Source organism: Vicia villosa, linkage group LG1 (genome assembly GCF_029867415.1).
Source record: "Vicia villosa cultivar HV-30 ecotype Madison, WI linkage group LG1, Vvil1.0, whole genome shotgun sequence".
In the NCBI taxonomy this organism is placed as follows: Eukaryota; Viridiplantae; Streptophyta; class Magnoliopsida; order Fabales; family Fabaceae; genus Vicia; species Vicia villosa.
Genome location: NC_081180.1, coordinates 90,837,513 through 90,854,595, shown reverse-complemented (window position 1 = coordinate 90,854,595; position 17,083 = coordinate 90,837,513). Strand labels below are relative to the sequence as shown.

Sequence of the window (17,083 nt, the reverse complement as noted above, 5' to 3'; positions counted from 1 at the left end):
ATAGATGTTTATCTAAGTCTGTTAATTGAAGATTTAAAACTTTTGTGGGACAAAGGTGTTGACGTTGATGATGTATATTTCGGTGAAAAAGTTTAAGATGTGTGCAATGTTATTTTGCATAATCAACGACTTTCCTGCATATGGAAATTTGGCTAGATACAATGTCAAAGGACATAAAGTGTGTCCTATATGTGGTAAAGACTTTTAGGAATAAATCATAGTTGTTCAAAATCTTAAACAATAACAACAACACCATTGTTTGAAATGGATTGCAAAAGTTGACAAAATATTTTGTTCAAGGTAGAAGAACATTTTTTCCAGCTTTGCAATTCATCCTAAATAATGATACATTCCACGGTGGGGCGGCTACAAATAAGATAGTATTAGGGTAAAATCTGTTCAACGATGTTTTATAGTAAAATCTTATTATTTTATCTCTCGGTTTATCAAAGAAACCGAAGGGTTAAATCATTTACTTTATAGTTATTAACAAATAAAAACATAAAGTTTATTAGCTCGAATTCGAAGCATGTCTTGAATGGTGTATCACCTCGGTGTTTATAAAACCTAGATAACAAGTTGTTTTTTAATATATATATATATATATATATATATATATATATATATATATATATATATATATATATATATATATATATATAGAGAGAGAGAGAGAGAGGAGGGTTATATTTACTCCAGGAGTAAGTTATTATAACTTACTCCAAATCTAGACCATTGATTCTTTTGAATCTAGTGGTTAAAAATAATAAGTAATTAAATGTGGAGAGAGAAAAATACTACTTATTATTTTTAACCATTAGATTGAGAAAAATCAATGGTATAGATTTGGAGTAAGTTATAATAACTTACTCCTGGAGTAAATATAACCCTCCTCATATATATATATATATATATATATATATATATATATATATATATATATATATATATATATATATATATATATATATATATATATATATATATATGAGGGCATATCATATGAGAATACTTTTTTTATATGAGAATGTGAGAATGAATCTGAACCATTGGATTTTAAAATAAATGGTGGAGATTATGGGTGAATCTTTTTTTTCTCTCTCCTACATCATTTATTTCAAAATCTTAGAGAGAAAAAAAAAAGATTCACCCATAATCTCCACCATTTATTTTAAAATCCAATGGTTCAGATTCATTCTCACATTCTCATATAAAAAAAGCATTCTCATATGATATGCCCTCATATATATATATATATATATATATATATATATATATATATATATATATATATATATATATATATATATATATATATATATATATATATATATATATATATATATATATATATATATATATATATATATATATATATATAACGCACCTTGGAATAAAACGTCGGTTTTTTTCTAGATGACGTGAAAGCTTTGTCATGAAAAACGTATTTGTTGTAGTGTGTTTGTAAGATATCAAAGTTCCTCAAGTTTATTCTTTAAACATCAAGAAACTTGTATCATTGAAAGATCTCAAGTTAATTGGCTTTAAACCTCATGATTGTCATGTCTTGATGCAACAACTTTTGCCAGTGGCTATCTGTGACATCCTTCTAAAAAATGTTAGTGTAACTATAACCAGATTGTGCTTATTCTTCAATGCTATATGTAATAACGTTCTTGATTTCAAAAAATTATATGAATCAGAAGAAGAGACTGCAACAATAGTGTGTCAATTGGAAATGTATTTTCCTCCATCATTTTTTGACATTATGGTTTACTTACTTGTTCATCTCGTCAGAGTAATCATGTTTTGTGGTCCAGTTTATTTAAGGTGGATGTATCCTATAGAGATATACATGAGGATATTTAAAGGGTATACGAAGAATTATCACCGACCGAAAGCTTCGATTGTTGAAAGGTACATCATAGAAAAAGTTGTTGAGTTTTGCTCAAACTATTTGTCGGAAACAGTTTATTGGAATTCCAAAGTCTCGTCATGCTGACAGATTTGATGGTACAGGTACTCAAGGCTTAAATATTAAGTCAATGAGTAGGGATATAGTTCTTGAAGCACGCTTATATATATATATATAAAATAATCTTAGTGCAGTTGAACCTTACATAGAAGAACATAAAACAATTATAAAGAAAAAATATCTCTGAATGCATGACAAGTGGTTGTTGACACAACATAACAAGAAATTTATAACTTGGTTTAATAAGAGGGTTTCTAATTATGGTGGTACATCCGAGACAATTAAATGGTTGTCGTACATGCCAAAAGTCATTGTGATAACTTAGACGACAACGACATTTCTAATTATTAATTTTATACAACAGATGATCGTAGTACAATGCAAAATAGCAGAGCTATGTTTGAGGCCGAATCCATGTATTTCTCCAGTTTAAAGATAAGAATTCTATTTTGGCAACCACCACATTCTATGGCGTCATTAAGGAGATTTTTTAGATTGATTATGTTGCTTTCAAAATGTCATTATTTAAATGCAAGTGGGTCCCCAATAACAATGGTGTACAAACTGATGAGTTGGGATTCACACGGGTTGACCTTGGCAAGGCAACTTATAAGACTTGACCATTCATCATGGCTACTTAAGTGAAACAAGTTTTTTATGTGAAAGACCCTGCGGACTTATCGGGGAGATGGTCAATTATTCTCAAAGGAAAGTACATTCCTCATAGTGATGACGAAAGATTTGATATTGTTGTCACTCCTTCTTACGTAACATAAGTGCCTAATTCATATGAAGAAGTTTATAGAGATGATGTGCATGCTACTCGTAACGATCATCAAGAAGGAATATGGAAAAATTAACAAGTAAGTATTTTTTATTCTTCATTCATAATTTATTCTTTGTAATAATTTCCAATGATATTAACTATTTTCTAACAGCTATTATTATTTGAAATTATAAGGGTTTAAAGTGAAGACACCAAGAGATTAGAGACCAAGACAACACGATAGTATAATTTGATGTAATGATGTGTAGTTGTAGGTTATTTTGTCTCAATTTTGGTTTTTATGTAATATAAAAGGTTTTGTAATTCATAATGGAATTGTTTCATTGATGTAATACAATTTCCGGTCTAATTCAATTCACAAATGGGTGTATTGTTGTTTCTGGTATGATATGTATCAGAAATATTTTTCAAAAATTTGGGAAGTTTGTAAAATTGAAAAATATATTTAAAAAAAAGCACAAATAATATCACAACGGTTGTTAATTAACTGTTGTTATAAGTATAGCGATATCCAAAATAATAAAAATAAAAAATGGCTTATTGTAGGATTTGAACCCAGGACCTTTAAATCCTTTCACAACGGTTGCTTCCATAAACTATAGTTATAAGTAGCGCATTATCTAATTTATAACAACGGTCACACACCCGTTGTGGTAACCAGCATACATACAATCACACGCTACCTAACAACGGACGTTCTACCGTCATTATATGTGTTTTGTAATTGTTATCGTATGTGTTTTCCATAGTAGTGTAAAAGGTTAGGTATAGGAGAAATGAAACCTAGTAACGTGTCCCTACAGCTTTCCGATAGATCGTTAAGTATCCAATTGAGGTATTAGAAGATGTGCATGTTAAGGCAGTACATCTCTACATACCCATTGATTTCATCATCATGGATATTCAGGAAGACCCCCAGGCGCCTATCATTATTGGTAGACAATTTTTATGCACTGATAGCTCAATCATTGATGTGAAAAAGGGTGCATTGAGTATGGAAGTAGGAAATGAAAGGATAGGCTTTATAATGACCACACTGCTGAAAGATCTGTACACTAAGGTATCATGTCATTTGATTGAGGTAGTAAAACCTCTTGATGAACAAAAACCACCTGCTCCGGGTGAGAAAGATAACTCGGGTGAGAAGGGAAAACAGGTTGGAAAAGACAAGAGGGTTGAAAATGATAATGACGATGAAATGAATAAAAAGGTGATTGAGAAGTACCTACCTCCCCATAAAAGGAAGAGTAAAAGGAGTGGTAAGTATGAAAAGTAGTTAGGAAAGTGGGCATGGAGCCCCAGAAAGAATCACCTTGAATATTTGACAACCAGGGACCGTTGAGCTTAAAGGATGTTAAACAAAGCTCTCTGTAGGAGGCAATTCACTTCTTTTCTTATCTAATTTGTGATATGTTTTATTTAATTGAAAATCGCAATCAATCACTTTGAATTTTTTCAAAAATTCAACAATGACCCCGAGAAATCTAACAAAGGAAAACCAATGGAGACCACAAGTCACTACAACGTGCAAGGGCTTCTAAAGCGCTTTTTTTGGGCTTTTAGAGCGCTTAAAAGCGCTGCCAAAGCCAGCGCTGCCGTAGGTAACGACATCGCTTTTGAAACTCCAAAAGCACTCTCGTAGCCCCCCTTATAGCAGCGCTTTTTCCAGAAAAGCGCTCTCGTTTCCCCCCTATAGCAGCGATTTTTCCAGAAAAGCGCTCTCGTAGCCCCCCTATAGTAGCGCTTTTTCCAGAAAAGCGCTCTCGTAGCCTCCCCTATAGCAGCACTTTTATCCAGAAAAGCGCTCTCGTAGCCCCCTCTATAGCAGCACTTTTTCTAGAAGCGCTTTCGTAGGTTGCGCTTTTTTTATCTTTTATGTTTTTTTTATCTTTTATGTTTTTTTATCTTAGGCAGCGCTTTTAGTTATAAAGCGCTTTCGTAGGTAGCCCTTTAAGAGCGTTTTTGAAAGCGCTGTCGTTGCTAAATGCAGTATTTTAAAGTGCAACCTGTAATTTAAGCCTCCCAGTCGACCTGTAATTTATATTTATTTTCAACCTGTAATATTTTCGACCTGTAATATATTTTCAACCTGTAATATTTTCAACCATAGGTGTACAATATATATATATATATATATATATATATATATATATATATATATATATATATATATATATATATATACACTAATATAATACCATTATAATCCAAAATAATATATATACACCATTATAGTTCAATTCACATTTGTTGCCTTAATTTGATTGTGCAAACAAAAAGGAAGGAAAATAGAAAAAAAAAGACTTAAAGCATAGTTAGAGTAGAGAGGTAACCGAAATAGGAAACTTTTGTTTGTATCTATTTTATAGTCTTGTGTTCTTGTAATGCTTTTGGTGTCACCTCCGTGGGGACCTAAGGCCTTCTACCACTCAAAAGGGGGCGACAAATGTTCCTTATGGGGACATAACATGCTATATTGCCTCCTAAGGAGGTAAGGGTCATTCATAGGGATTCAAAACAATGGCTTCCTTGAAGGGCGACAAGGATTCCTCGTAGTGATCCAACACTTTGATCACCTCTAAGGGAGAAAATGATCTTTCTTAAGGATTCAACATTTCTTTATTGCCCTAAGGGCGACAATACTCCCTCTTCAGGATCCAACACTTTGATAGCCTTAAGGGGAAGCAAGGATCCCTCTTGTGTATCTAAGTTTTTGATCGCCTCAAGGGGCAACAAAGATCCCTCATGTGGATCCAACACTTTAATTGCCTCAAGGGGCGACAAATGCCCCTCTCATGAATCCAACACTTTGATCGCTTCAAGGGGCGACAAAGATTCCATTTGTAGATCCATCATTTTAATTACCTCAAGGGGAGACAAATATCCCTCTTTTGAATCAAGCGTTTTGATCACCTCAAGGGCAGAAAGGATCCCTCTTCAGGATCCATCCTTTGTAATCGCCTTAAAGGGTGGAAAGGATCCCTTCTAGGAATCCAACACTTTAATCGCCTTAAATGGTGGAAAGGACCCTTTCTAGGAATCCAACACTTTAATCGCCTTTGAGGCAAAAAAGATCTCTCTTAAGGATCTAAAACTTCGATCGCCTCAAGGGGCGCAAGGATCCATCTTGAGGATCCATCATTTTTTATCGCCTTCATGAGGTGGTTTTCTTCCGTATCCTTAGGTTTCATGCAGAAAGAAAAAAGAGACAAAAATGCAGGTACTTAAGATATAGTAGAATGAAGAACCTCATTAAAAATCGATGCCTCTTATGAGGCACAAAGGGAAAAGAGCGCATCCATATAAAACAACATGTCCTTACAAGCGACAAAGATATAATGCTCACCTAATCAAAAATAGCAATGAAGCAAACAAATAACGGTAAAGCAAATAAGTAAATGATGGTAAAACAAATAAGCTTCAAGGGGCATTCCATTGAGTTTTAAGTCTTTTATCTCTTTGCCTTTATGATGAGGAGCTTCTCTTGGTGGCTTAATTTCCGCACCAACTTTCTTGGTATTCATGCCCATGGTTCGAACCTTTTTCAGTTTAACAATCTCCACATACCATTTCCTAGAGATTTCTCGGCCCCCTTGGATGGCTCCAACTCACCCATCAAAGAGTAGGTACTTCGTGCATAAATCCAAAGTGGACAAAGCGGCACCCACCTGATTAAAAGTTGGACACTCTATAGTCATCTTATAAGAAGATGGAACCTCAATAACTAGATACCTGAACTTAATCTCCTTGGGTTGTTCTTCCCCTCCAAAATTTGGTCATCGGCATTATGTAACCCTTCACTTGCACCTATTCTCTAGATGTTCTAAGTAGTGATCCTTTGAAAGCTTATAAGTCATATGGGTTGAGGCGGTGTCTCTCAATTATCACCTAGTAATGAATATTGGAAGAGCTCCCTTGATCCACGAGAACTCTTATGATTTCCAAATATCGCACCTAATAGTGATGAACATGGGCTCGTGGTATGTTACCGCGAGTTCTGGTGCAGACCACAGATATGTCACCAAACTATTAAACAAATTAGAAAATATTAAAAAATTTATTGAAAAAAATAAAAAATGGATTACAAATAATTGTATAAGTTTTTAAAAACTACAATTGTTAACACAAACTATTAAACATAAAAACAATTATGAAAAATAGAAAAAAAATGTTTTTTTTAGGGTTGATAGAGTTGTAATAATAATAAAAAATTGTAAAATTTAATAAATGAGACAAAAAAATCTAAAATTAGAATTAGTAGAAACTCAATAAAAAAATAATCTTAAAAAAAGTCCAAAAAAAAAATGATCTAAAAGAATTAACTTAAATGTTGTATTTATTTAATTTGGGATTATGGTTTAAAATATACAAAAACTTATGTATGTAGTACGACTGACATAAGTTTTACATTTATTTTATTTTAATTATACAAAAAAAGATATAAAAAACCTGTGCGTTCACACAAATTTTGATATGATTACCCGTGCGTTCACACGTTACTGGTGTGTTACCCGTGCGTTTGCACGGGTACTGGTGTCATACGCAAGCTTGTGTAATTAAAATATAAAAAAATGTAAACAAGAAAAATAAAATTGTTTAACAAAAGTAGTTTATTATTTTTAAAATAAAGACATATTGTTATACCCTTGGGTTCACCCGAATTATGATCTGGACAGCTGTGCGTTCATACGGATATTGGTGCATTATTTGCATATGCTTCTAAAATGTAATAAAAAATATTATTAGTTAAGTTTTTGACACTATTCAAAATATTAATTTTTATTGTTTCACTCATTTACTAAATATATTATTATTGTTATTATTATTATATTAGAAAAAGTTGAACTTACCAGGATAATCTCCTCTTGGAATTAATTCTGGATATAAAGATTCAAAAAGCTTTATCTGTCCCCATAATCTTCTATATGAACCACTCTGCATCACAAACATTCAAAAAAAAAAAAACTTAAAATACAGCCCTTGCCAACATATCAGCCATACACCTATGATGCTTAGACTCTCTAGCAACCCTATAAACAACTTCCATCTCATTGAAAATCTTTTGAGCTTCACTATGTCTGATTTATAAAGACTCTTGATGTATGAGAAATGTTTTACATACTGGTTAATGGAAATGTAGGTGGCCAAATCCTTAAGAGATTTCATATATTTACCCGATTGTGTATGAGAATTGTTTCCCTCTTCTCCAAACTTCCATAACTCAGGTTCATGGTTCTAGACATCCCCATATCCCTATATAATGGATTAACAAAGCCAAAATATGGATGAACATTAAGCTAGAATATTTTTTTTGGTTTTATCCCCTTTGTTCCATGGAAAGGGGTCCGAGATAGAACATGTCAAGATTTCATGCACCCAATGTAGACCCTCGGTTTTGTACGATGACAGGCGAGGGTTGTTGCAAGGACACCTAAAGATCAACAAAGAACATCATATTTTATTTTTGCAGAATTAGGATAGCGAAAAGTGGTAAAGGTTTAAAGGATACAATTGTAAGGAAACACAATAGAAAATAAAGTCTTTGTCTTTGCAGAGTGCTCATGATACCCTTCCCTATGTTGCTATAAGATAGTGTAAACCAAATATTAATGTCCTACCAAATCGTCCATATTTTTTCTCAACCAAAAATTGTATGAATAAATAACAGTATACCTTATCAGGAGAAGGAAGTCCTTGTGTTGGGCTTCCTCTGAATCAATAGCTCGATCTAGAATGCTGTTGGAAGTCGCACTGAGACAACAATGGCAATATCGTAAACGTTAGTGTCATTAAGTAGAATCCATATAAATGACTACATCATGTGGTAATTTGAACAATGCACTGAGACAAAAATTGTAATATCATATAGAGTATATTACCCGTGGCCAATCATGAATCATATGACGATTCCTTTCTCCTATTTCCAATTGAGATGGTTTTCAAATTATGAGATGTAGATACCATGTATGAAGGCCAATAAAAGAAACAGAAATCAATAATCAGCATTAAGATAAACTTTAAAAAAAACCAATCAATAAAACACCGTAAGAAAACCCCAATCAACAAAACATATAAACCTTAAATCATCAACATTGAACATACCTAGAGCCAAATAGCGACGTTGGTGGCGAAATATGAACCGTGGAACCGAACCGGTGGTCAACAACCAAAATAAAACATAAACAAAGAAAAGTTTGTGCACAAAAGAGAGTTGATTCAAGAAAGGAAAAAATAGGATAAGAAAACCCTTTAACCTGTTCAAGTAATTAAACACCCCCGCTTTTAGGGCTTCCAACTTGTTCCAACATATTCAAATTTGAAACCAAGTTATTCACCTTTTGATTTCATATCTTGAATAAGAACATCAGTTTTTAGGGTTTGCTTGAGAAGATTGATTTCAACCGCAACATAGATTGAAGAAACCAAAACATTGGCTTACCCGCCCGAATCTCGGTTCCATAGTTCCTAAAAGAACAACAACAAAAAGTCAGATACGAAATTACAAGACAAAGGCATCTATAGCTTTGAGAAGAATGCAAATCGCATTTGTAGGAAGAAGGAGAGAGAGAGAGAGAGAGAGAGAGAGAGAGAGAGAGAGAGAGAGAGAGAGAGAGAGAGAGAGAGAGAGTGTCAGAAGACATTTTTTCTTTGAAATTTGAATTAGAGCTTGAAAAAAAGTAAAAGAAGAAAAGCAATAGAAATTCAACCGTATGATATCATCAATCGGTTAAAACATAGCAAGCAAAAGCATAAAACAACAATCATGCAATTGAAATTGAACAATAAGACATCATTAGTTGTAAAAAGTAAATTTTGTACCAAAATTGTCCCTATTTTGTCGAAGTGACAGAATTAGAGGGAATGTCAAGTAAGGGTTTTCATGTACTCAAATTTTTTTATATGGTAGATTAGAAATTGTATCGTAAGAAAATATTTTTTTTCAAAATAAAAAATATTCAAAAAACAATTTTTTTTATACATTTTGGTATAAAAAAATATTTTTTTAATTAAAAAATATTTTTTATAGAATTAAAAAAATTAGTTTTGAAATAGTTTAAAATATAAAATTGGTTTATAATTGAAAACCGATTAGAAACTAGTTTATAAATACAAATTAGTTCTAAATCAATTTTAAATTAAATTGAAACTATTTTAACACTTAACTACATTTTTTTAGAAATGAATATTGCAAAGTGAATCGAAAATATGATTTGTTTCATTATAGTTCATTATAGTTCATGAACCATAAACACCCCTTTAAAATATATTTGATGGAATTAGACATTTTTAATAAAATAATCAAATATATATTTTTATATGGGTTAAAGAACTTTTTCGTCCCTTTAAATATTTTAAATTTCGTTTTTAGTTCCTCCAAAATTTTCCTTTAAGAAATCGTCCCTTCAAAATTTTTCTTGTAGCTAAAGTCGTAGCTAATTTCTAGCAAATTTGACGTTAGGGACCAATAATTTAGACGAAAAATTTTGAATGGACGATTTCTTAAAGAAAAATTTTGGAGGGACTAAAATGAAATCTGCAATATTTAGAGGACAAAAAGTTGATTAACCCTTTTTATATTTTGCTATAAAAATAAATTGTACTTGTGTTTTGAAAATAAAATAAGTTTGACGAAGACATAACAAGTTGTTCACCGTCACCCTAATCTTGTCGAGCTTCAAAGTGAAGTGGAAACTGTAAAGATTCTGTCCCTTTTACTTTCCTTCATCTTCAATATTTAACAAAACCCTACCCCTTCAAATTTCCGTTTGCGTTTCGCGTGTGTAACGAATATAAAAACAGATCACACAAGCTAAATTTTAAGCTTTCTTGTGGTTAGGGTTCTTATGGAGAAAACCGATGTTAAACTTCGATGCCAGAGGATTGGTTGCGACGCAATGTTCACCGACGACGACAATCTCGATGGTTCCTGTCAATACCATGAAGCGGTACTCTCTTTCTTTCTCTCTTCTTTTGCCCAAATTGTTTCAATGTGTTGTCTGGGACTTATCAAGATCGTTGTTATGTGGATTGAATATCTTGTTTTTGTTGAAGTTGTTCTTATGATTTTGTTATTGTATGATGTTGATTCTGTTGACTCATGTTTGACCTAGGAACCGAGAAGACAGTTACATAAGTAGTAGTTTAGATCCATGGAATAGTTAACAATGTAATGTAATAGCTGATCATGTTTGTGTGAGGTAGGGTTTATTTGTTGAGTGATGATAAATTGATAATGAGAATTGAATTAATTAAGCTGCTGAAAATTATAATCTCTTTGTTTTTTGGCTTGGTGCACTACCAAGTATTTAAAATGTAACAAGAACTTGTGGTTACATTTATTTTATTCACTTTTTCAAATTATTACCGGTGTTGACGTGTTAGTGTCGTGTTTCCGGTGTTCGTGCTTCATAGAGTATAAAACGGTCAAAGCCCTTGCGTTTTGCAAAAAATTGTTTAGTTTTAATTGCTGCTATAAAACTTGCATCAATAGTTATCCTAGCGTACTGGTAACCTGTTTTTTTTTTTTCTGTTTGGGTTGAGGTTCGATTCCTGTTTGAGCAAAAGCATTTATTATTTTAAGTTCCTTGATTTTTCTGTTAACCTCTATTAATTAAAAAGACTTCACCGAGGCTTCAGAATATGTTGGGCTGCCAATGGTTTCACTCTCTTGGGATCAGTGTTGTCCATAGTGGATGGCGGAGAGCCAAAATCCCACCATACCAGAACCAGACGTTTTGCGCGTTGTAAAAGGAGCATTTATCTTTTGAAGTCCCTTGATTTTTCTATGACCCTCTATTAGTTAAAATTACTTCACATTGAAGTTCTCTTGTGGCTTCAAAATATGTTGGGCTGCCAATGGTTTTCCATAGTGTTTGGCGGAGAGCCAAAATCCCGCCATACCAGACACTTTGTGCGCCGTAAAAGGAGCATTTATCTTTTGAAGTCCCTTGATTTTTCTATGACCCTCTATTAGTTAAAATTACTTCACATTGAAGTTCTCTTGTGGCTTCAAAATATGTTGGGCTGCCAATGGTTTTCCATAGAGTATGGCGGAGAGCCAAAATCCCGCCATACCAGACGCTTTGCGCACTGTAAAAGGAGCATTTATCTTTTGAAGTCCCTTGATTTTTATATGACCCTCTATTAGTTAAAATTACTTCACATTGAAGTTCTCTTGTGGCTTCAAAATATGTTGGGCTGCCAATGGTTTCACTCACTTGGGATCAGTGTTGTCCATAGCGGATGGCAGAGAGCCAAAATCCTGCCATACCTGACGCTTTGTGTGCCAATATACTTATAACAGATTATGACGGAAAAACCTGCAATATCGGCCGATATTTACCATTACAATGAGCCCAAAAACCGCCATGCGTATCTGCCATAGCGCCACAATTATGGATATTTGATAACACATACACACATATATTACATATTCATGAATTTAGAAAGAGATTTCTAATCAATGCTTATTGGGAAGGAAACTTGGTGCATTAAGTGTCCTATAAATATGGTAGTTATATTATTTTTTATTTGAGCTTGTGAGCTAGAATCCAATAGTAAAAAATTATCACATTGATTCTATGCCCAAGAAAAAATATTGTCATAGCCTCATGCTTGTTAGTCTCTATTTGTTAATAAGCAACCCTTCGTTATTTGATTTTTTTCCCAATTTGTCGGCATACTTGATCATATTATACTTTACATATGGTTCATTTTCCTTTTTGTTATAAGTGTAATTAGTATCGTCCGACCACATCTAGATATGCAATGAAATTGATGGTTCCCAATACAATTTTCAGCATGAATTCATGTTTCATCTTAATTTAGTTTTTAAATATCTTGAATTGAATGAGCTGCACATCTGAAAGGAATCACACGATTCTGAAACGTAATGAAGATCAAACAGATATGCAAAAAACCAGCATTGTGGGCGCGTCGAGAAATGGACCGGGTCTCATGGCCTTGTTCTGATAAAACTGCAGTGGGTGAGCCAAGGAATAAACCGGGTTGCGCAACTCAGTTCTGAAATGGCCTTGTCGGGTTACTTTTTATTATTTTTCCAAACCCTCCAAATTACTCTAATTAGATGTGCATGATACAGCCCTAGTACATTACATATTTTTTCCCACTCCCTCATACACCATGCCTATTGTTTTGCTACAGAGTGTTGGTGTCCTCACTAATCCTCTTTTTTACCCTGTTCTTTAATCTCCCTTGTCGTGTTCAAAGACACGGCTCTCTCTTTGGTCCCAACTTGCTGCCCTGCTGTGTTATTAGTGGTGGTAGTGAGTTAGACAAAGAAGAAAAGAGACAGATATCAAATAAATGGAACAATTGAACTTTGTGCAGCTTGGCTAGCTACTGTTTTATTTTTTATTTTTTATTGTCAGTATGAGTCGCGACTTGTTTTGAACTTCATATATGATATATTAGTTTATGTCCTTAATACAATTCTCTCAACACTCTGGGAGAGTTATTTATTTTGATGTTACATATACTTGATGAAAACCAGTTTGTTCATCCGTTGTTTACCCTTGGAGAAATGTATTAAGTGTTCATCTATGGACTCTTGATTTAAATTTTACTATACATTGTTATTTTATGATTTTTGATGACATTTTCATGAATGAAGTAAGACTTTGTATCCATTTTGTTGATTTATGAGTCATGACCTTTGTGCAATCTTACTGATTCACTTTATTTTTGGCACATTTGGGGCTTGGATTTGTTGCCGGGCATCTTGATTTATTCAGGGAGTAAGTCCATGCCTATTAATCTATTTCTTCATTTTTTTTAATTCTTTTCAACAATGTTCAGATATCACTTTTGGAAAATCATGTATTCATAATTTTTTAATTTCCAGCCTCTATTTCATGATGGGATGAAAGAATGGAGTTGCTGCAAGAAAAGAAGTCATGATTTTAGCTTGTTTTTGGAAATTCCAGGGTAAGTTCTCCTCTGTTCCTTTTCTCTAGTCTGTTGTTTTACAATAATGAGAATTTGGTCTGTAGTCAACTGGTCAATAAGAAGGGTCTATTTTTATGAGTAGAATGTATTTTTATGAGTTGATATCCTCTTGTTTAGAAGGCTGAAGGGTCATAGAAATGTGTAGGCAAAATTTGCAATGTGGAGTATGAATGTTTTTGTGCTAAATAAGATAGATTTTATTTGCCACTTCTGCATGGGTTGTTTTCTACAAAAATCACTTCAAATCTTAGTTATCTATTTCAAGAACAATGAACTGTATTCAAAATCAATAATCATTTATCATTGTGAGTTTCATTTGTATAATGAGTCCATTCTCTAATGCGAATTCATATCTTAAGGTTTTTTTTTGTGGCATTAAATAACCAAAACATGGTTTTCTAAATGTAATAATAATGAAATGGAAAACAGAAGAGGGGCCGCCCCCGTCACAGTAATTCTCATGCAAATTTTTCATGTAAGATAAAGCTTATTGTCTTGCTATGGAAGTTATTTGTCCTTTTTGCTTAGCCTTTGGTTGCAAAGTAATTCTTCCTTTTTTTATCCCTCCCTTTCATTTCTCACACGTGCATACACTTTGTCTGTACTAAATAGCACTACTCTTGTAATATTTGCAAGTGAGTTTCTTTGCTGCTTCTCGGTGCATCATGATTTCTCTCAAGGCTGGGCTTCTGTCTAACTATCTGATTTCTCTCGAGGCTGATTGTGCTTCTGTCTAACTATCTCTTCCAAACCTTTATTCGTAGCATTAGATCTTACATTCTGTTTTGTGCGCATGTAGCATTTGAGTATTCCAAATTTGGTTTATTGGTTGTCGAGATGATGGTGATTAAATAGAGTATTTTGCTTGCTTAAATATCCTAATATTTTTTATAAAAAAAAAGAAATTGAGAGTTAATAGCACTTCCCACTCTTGTGACATGGATAATTGTTACCATATTTTTTCGTCCATTTTGATACAAACAAGCTTTTTATACATTTTTTTCTGTATTTTTAATTCTGAGAAGCATTAGCATTTAGTATTGAATCCATAACTGTCTATTATGGGATATTAGAAGATAAAACAAAGATTTTAGGCAAAGTTTCAAAATATTATAAAGTAGGTATTTAAAACTTTTCTTTTCTTCTTAAGTCTTAACATTAATAATAAAATGTTAATATTAGTTACCAGTGACTTGAAAGTTGTACGCAGAAGATTATTACGAGGCTTGTTTTGTTGATGATCACTGCAAGTAAAAGGATGATTTAGAATAAAATGCTGCAAGTAATATGTATTCATATCTTAAAGCAGGGAATTATAGGTTTTATTAGATTTAAAGTGAAGGACCGTGTAAATAAGATAATTACACTTTCTTGGGAGAGGAAAATGTAATTTACTCAAAAAATAATTACACTGGTCTATTCCTTTTCAGATCATTTTAGAATCCCCTGCATCTATTGATTAAAAGTTTATTTTCAATAAAGGTGTAAGACAGGAAAACATACGACAGAGAAGCAAGTAATTGCACCGGTTAAGAAAAAGCCTGTGCCTCCTCCAACTGCAGCTCACTCAACCAATGTGTCGACGAAGGACTCTTCTTGTTCTAGGTGTCGGCAGGGTTTCTTTTGCTCAGATCATGGTAATCATTTGTGTTTGCTTTTGGCACTGTCATGTTCGGTATTTTTGTGTAATCCCTAAATCATGCTTCCCAAGTTAAATTTTCTTCTACTAACCCTTTCCTATTTTGTAGGCTCACAAGGCAAACCTGTAACTATTATTGGAGACAAACCTTTAAATCTTTCTGGAGATGCATCTGCAGAAAGCTGTTCAAGTGTTAAGGTTTCAAAACCTCCTCAAAAAATAGTTGACATAAATGAGCCCCAAATATGCAAAAATAAAGGATGCGGTAAAACTTTCAAGGAAAGGGATAATCATGACTCTGCTTGCAGTTATCATCCTGGTCCTGCTGTTTTTCATGATCGGATGAAAGGGGTTAGTATTATATATTCAACTAAATATTCTAAGTATGTTCTGTAGTTGTGATATGGCTCTGACTTCTGATTTTTATTTGTCACATTATCTTGCAGTGGAATTGCTGTGATATTCATGTTAATGAATTTGATGAGTTTGTGGCCATTCCTCCTTGCGCAAAGGGATGGCATAATGCCGATCAAGTGTCCTGACCAATGAAGAAGATACCGGAAAAGAGATTCTCTTCCTGTAATTGATAGAATATTATAAAGGTGTTACACCATGGTTTTGAACAGAATGTGTTTGTGTTGGCTTTTAAAGATATATTGTCCTTGTTTACTAGGTACTTCACTGTTCAACATTTACTGCAAATTTTGTGGCTGTTGACATGACTTCAGTCTCTTATTTGTGTGCAAGTACTTTTATTGATTAATTAGGAACAAAGCAAACCCTATATTATATTTTGAAATAATAGAAGCTAATAAAGGCGTGAACAAATTATTAGTATTTGATTAATATTAACCAATGGAATTTCAAGTATGTTAATAACACAAATTTCTTCTTGTACTATATGTTCATTTGGTGACTTAAGTTACAAGCAAATGTTAGGAAATTAGAGTTTTTGCCAAGTTTTTAGATTAGATCCTAATAATATCAATCAAAAAGTTCTTCCATTATTTTTCATAAGCAAATTACATATTGTTTTAAGCTTCCTCCCCCTTACTTTTTCCACCTGCAAAAGTGAATTTCTGGGTGCCATAACGATCTTATCTTAAGATTAGTGAAGATAAGAGGATGAGCTCTTCATTTTGCTGGTTAAGAAAAGAAAAGGATAGATGGGCTTTTGAAGGCCCATTGTATTTTTTACTTATTTATTTGAGAATAGGTTTCCCTTTTTCTTGTACATAAAATTTCCTTAATTGTTTTAAATTGAAGAATGGAAAAATACATGTCACAAATATATCGATCCATTTCGTAAACAAATCTATAAATAATTAAAATGAAATGGTTTATGGATGGCAATGGATACCTATGGGTACGGACCATCCGTTTAATAAAAATGATATCTATATCTGCCTCGTACCCGTGTAGATATTTGTCGGGTGGGTATCCGTGATATTTTAAATATCCGCGGGTATTTACGGATACCCATGGATACTTTTTTTTAATTGAAATTTATTATTTTTTTATATATTGAATAGAAAATTTATCTTGTTATTAATAGAAAAGTATGTGTTTTATATTTACTATATTAAATTCAAAAGCATCTTATAATGAGTATTAATGTAGAATGTGAGAAAATATTAAAAGAATATTTAAGTATACTAATTGATATTAAAAAGATATTCAAGTATACTAATTTTTAAAAGGATATTTAAGTAAT

At 32.8% G+C, this 17,083-nt stretch overlaps 1 protein-coding gene and 1 pseudogene across 1 annotated transcript; one reads left to right on the top strand and one right to left on the bottom strand.

Moving 5' to 3' along the window:
- Window positions 1-8,059: 8,059 nt before the first annotated feature.
- Window positions 8,060-9,222, bottom strand: LOC131649017 (beta-1,3-galactosyltransferase 7-like; annotated as a pseudogene).
- A 3,284-nt stretch (window positions 9,223-12,506) lies between these two features.
- Window positions 12,507-16,209, top strand: LOC131643511 (cysteine and histidine-rich domain-containing protein RAR1). Its single transcript, XM_058913751.1, has 5 exons — window positions 12,507-13,519; window positions 13,627-13,709; window positions 15,213-15,367; window positions 15,479-15,720; window positions 15,816-16,209. Exons 2-5 carry the CDS (start codon window positions 13,645-13,647, stop codon window positions 15,909-15,911), a joined length of 558 nt encoding a protein of 185 aa, XP_058769734.1. The 5' UTR covers window positions 12,507-13,519; window positions 13,627-13,644; the 3' UTR covers window positions 15,912-16,209.
- The last annotated feature ends 874 nt before the right edge of the window (window positions 16,210-17,083 follow it).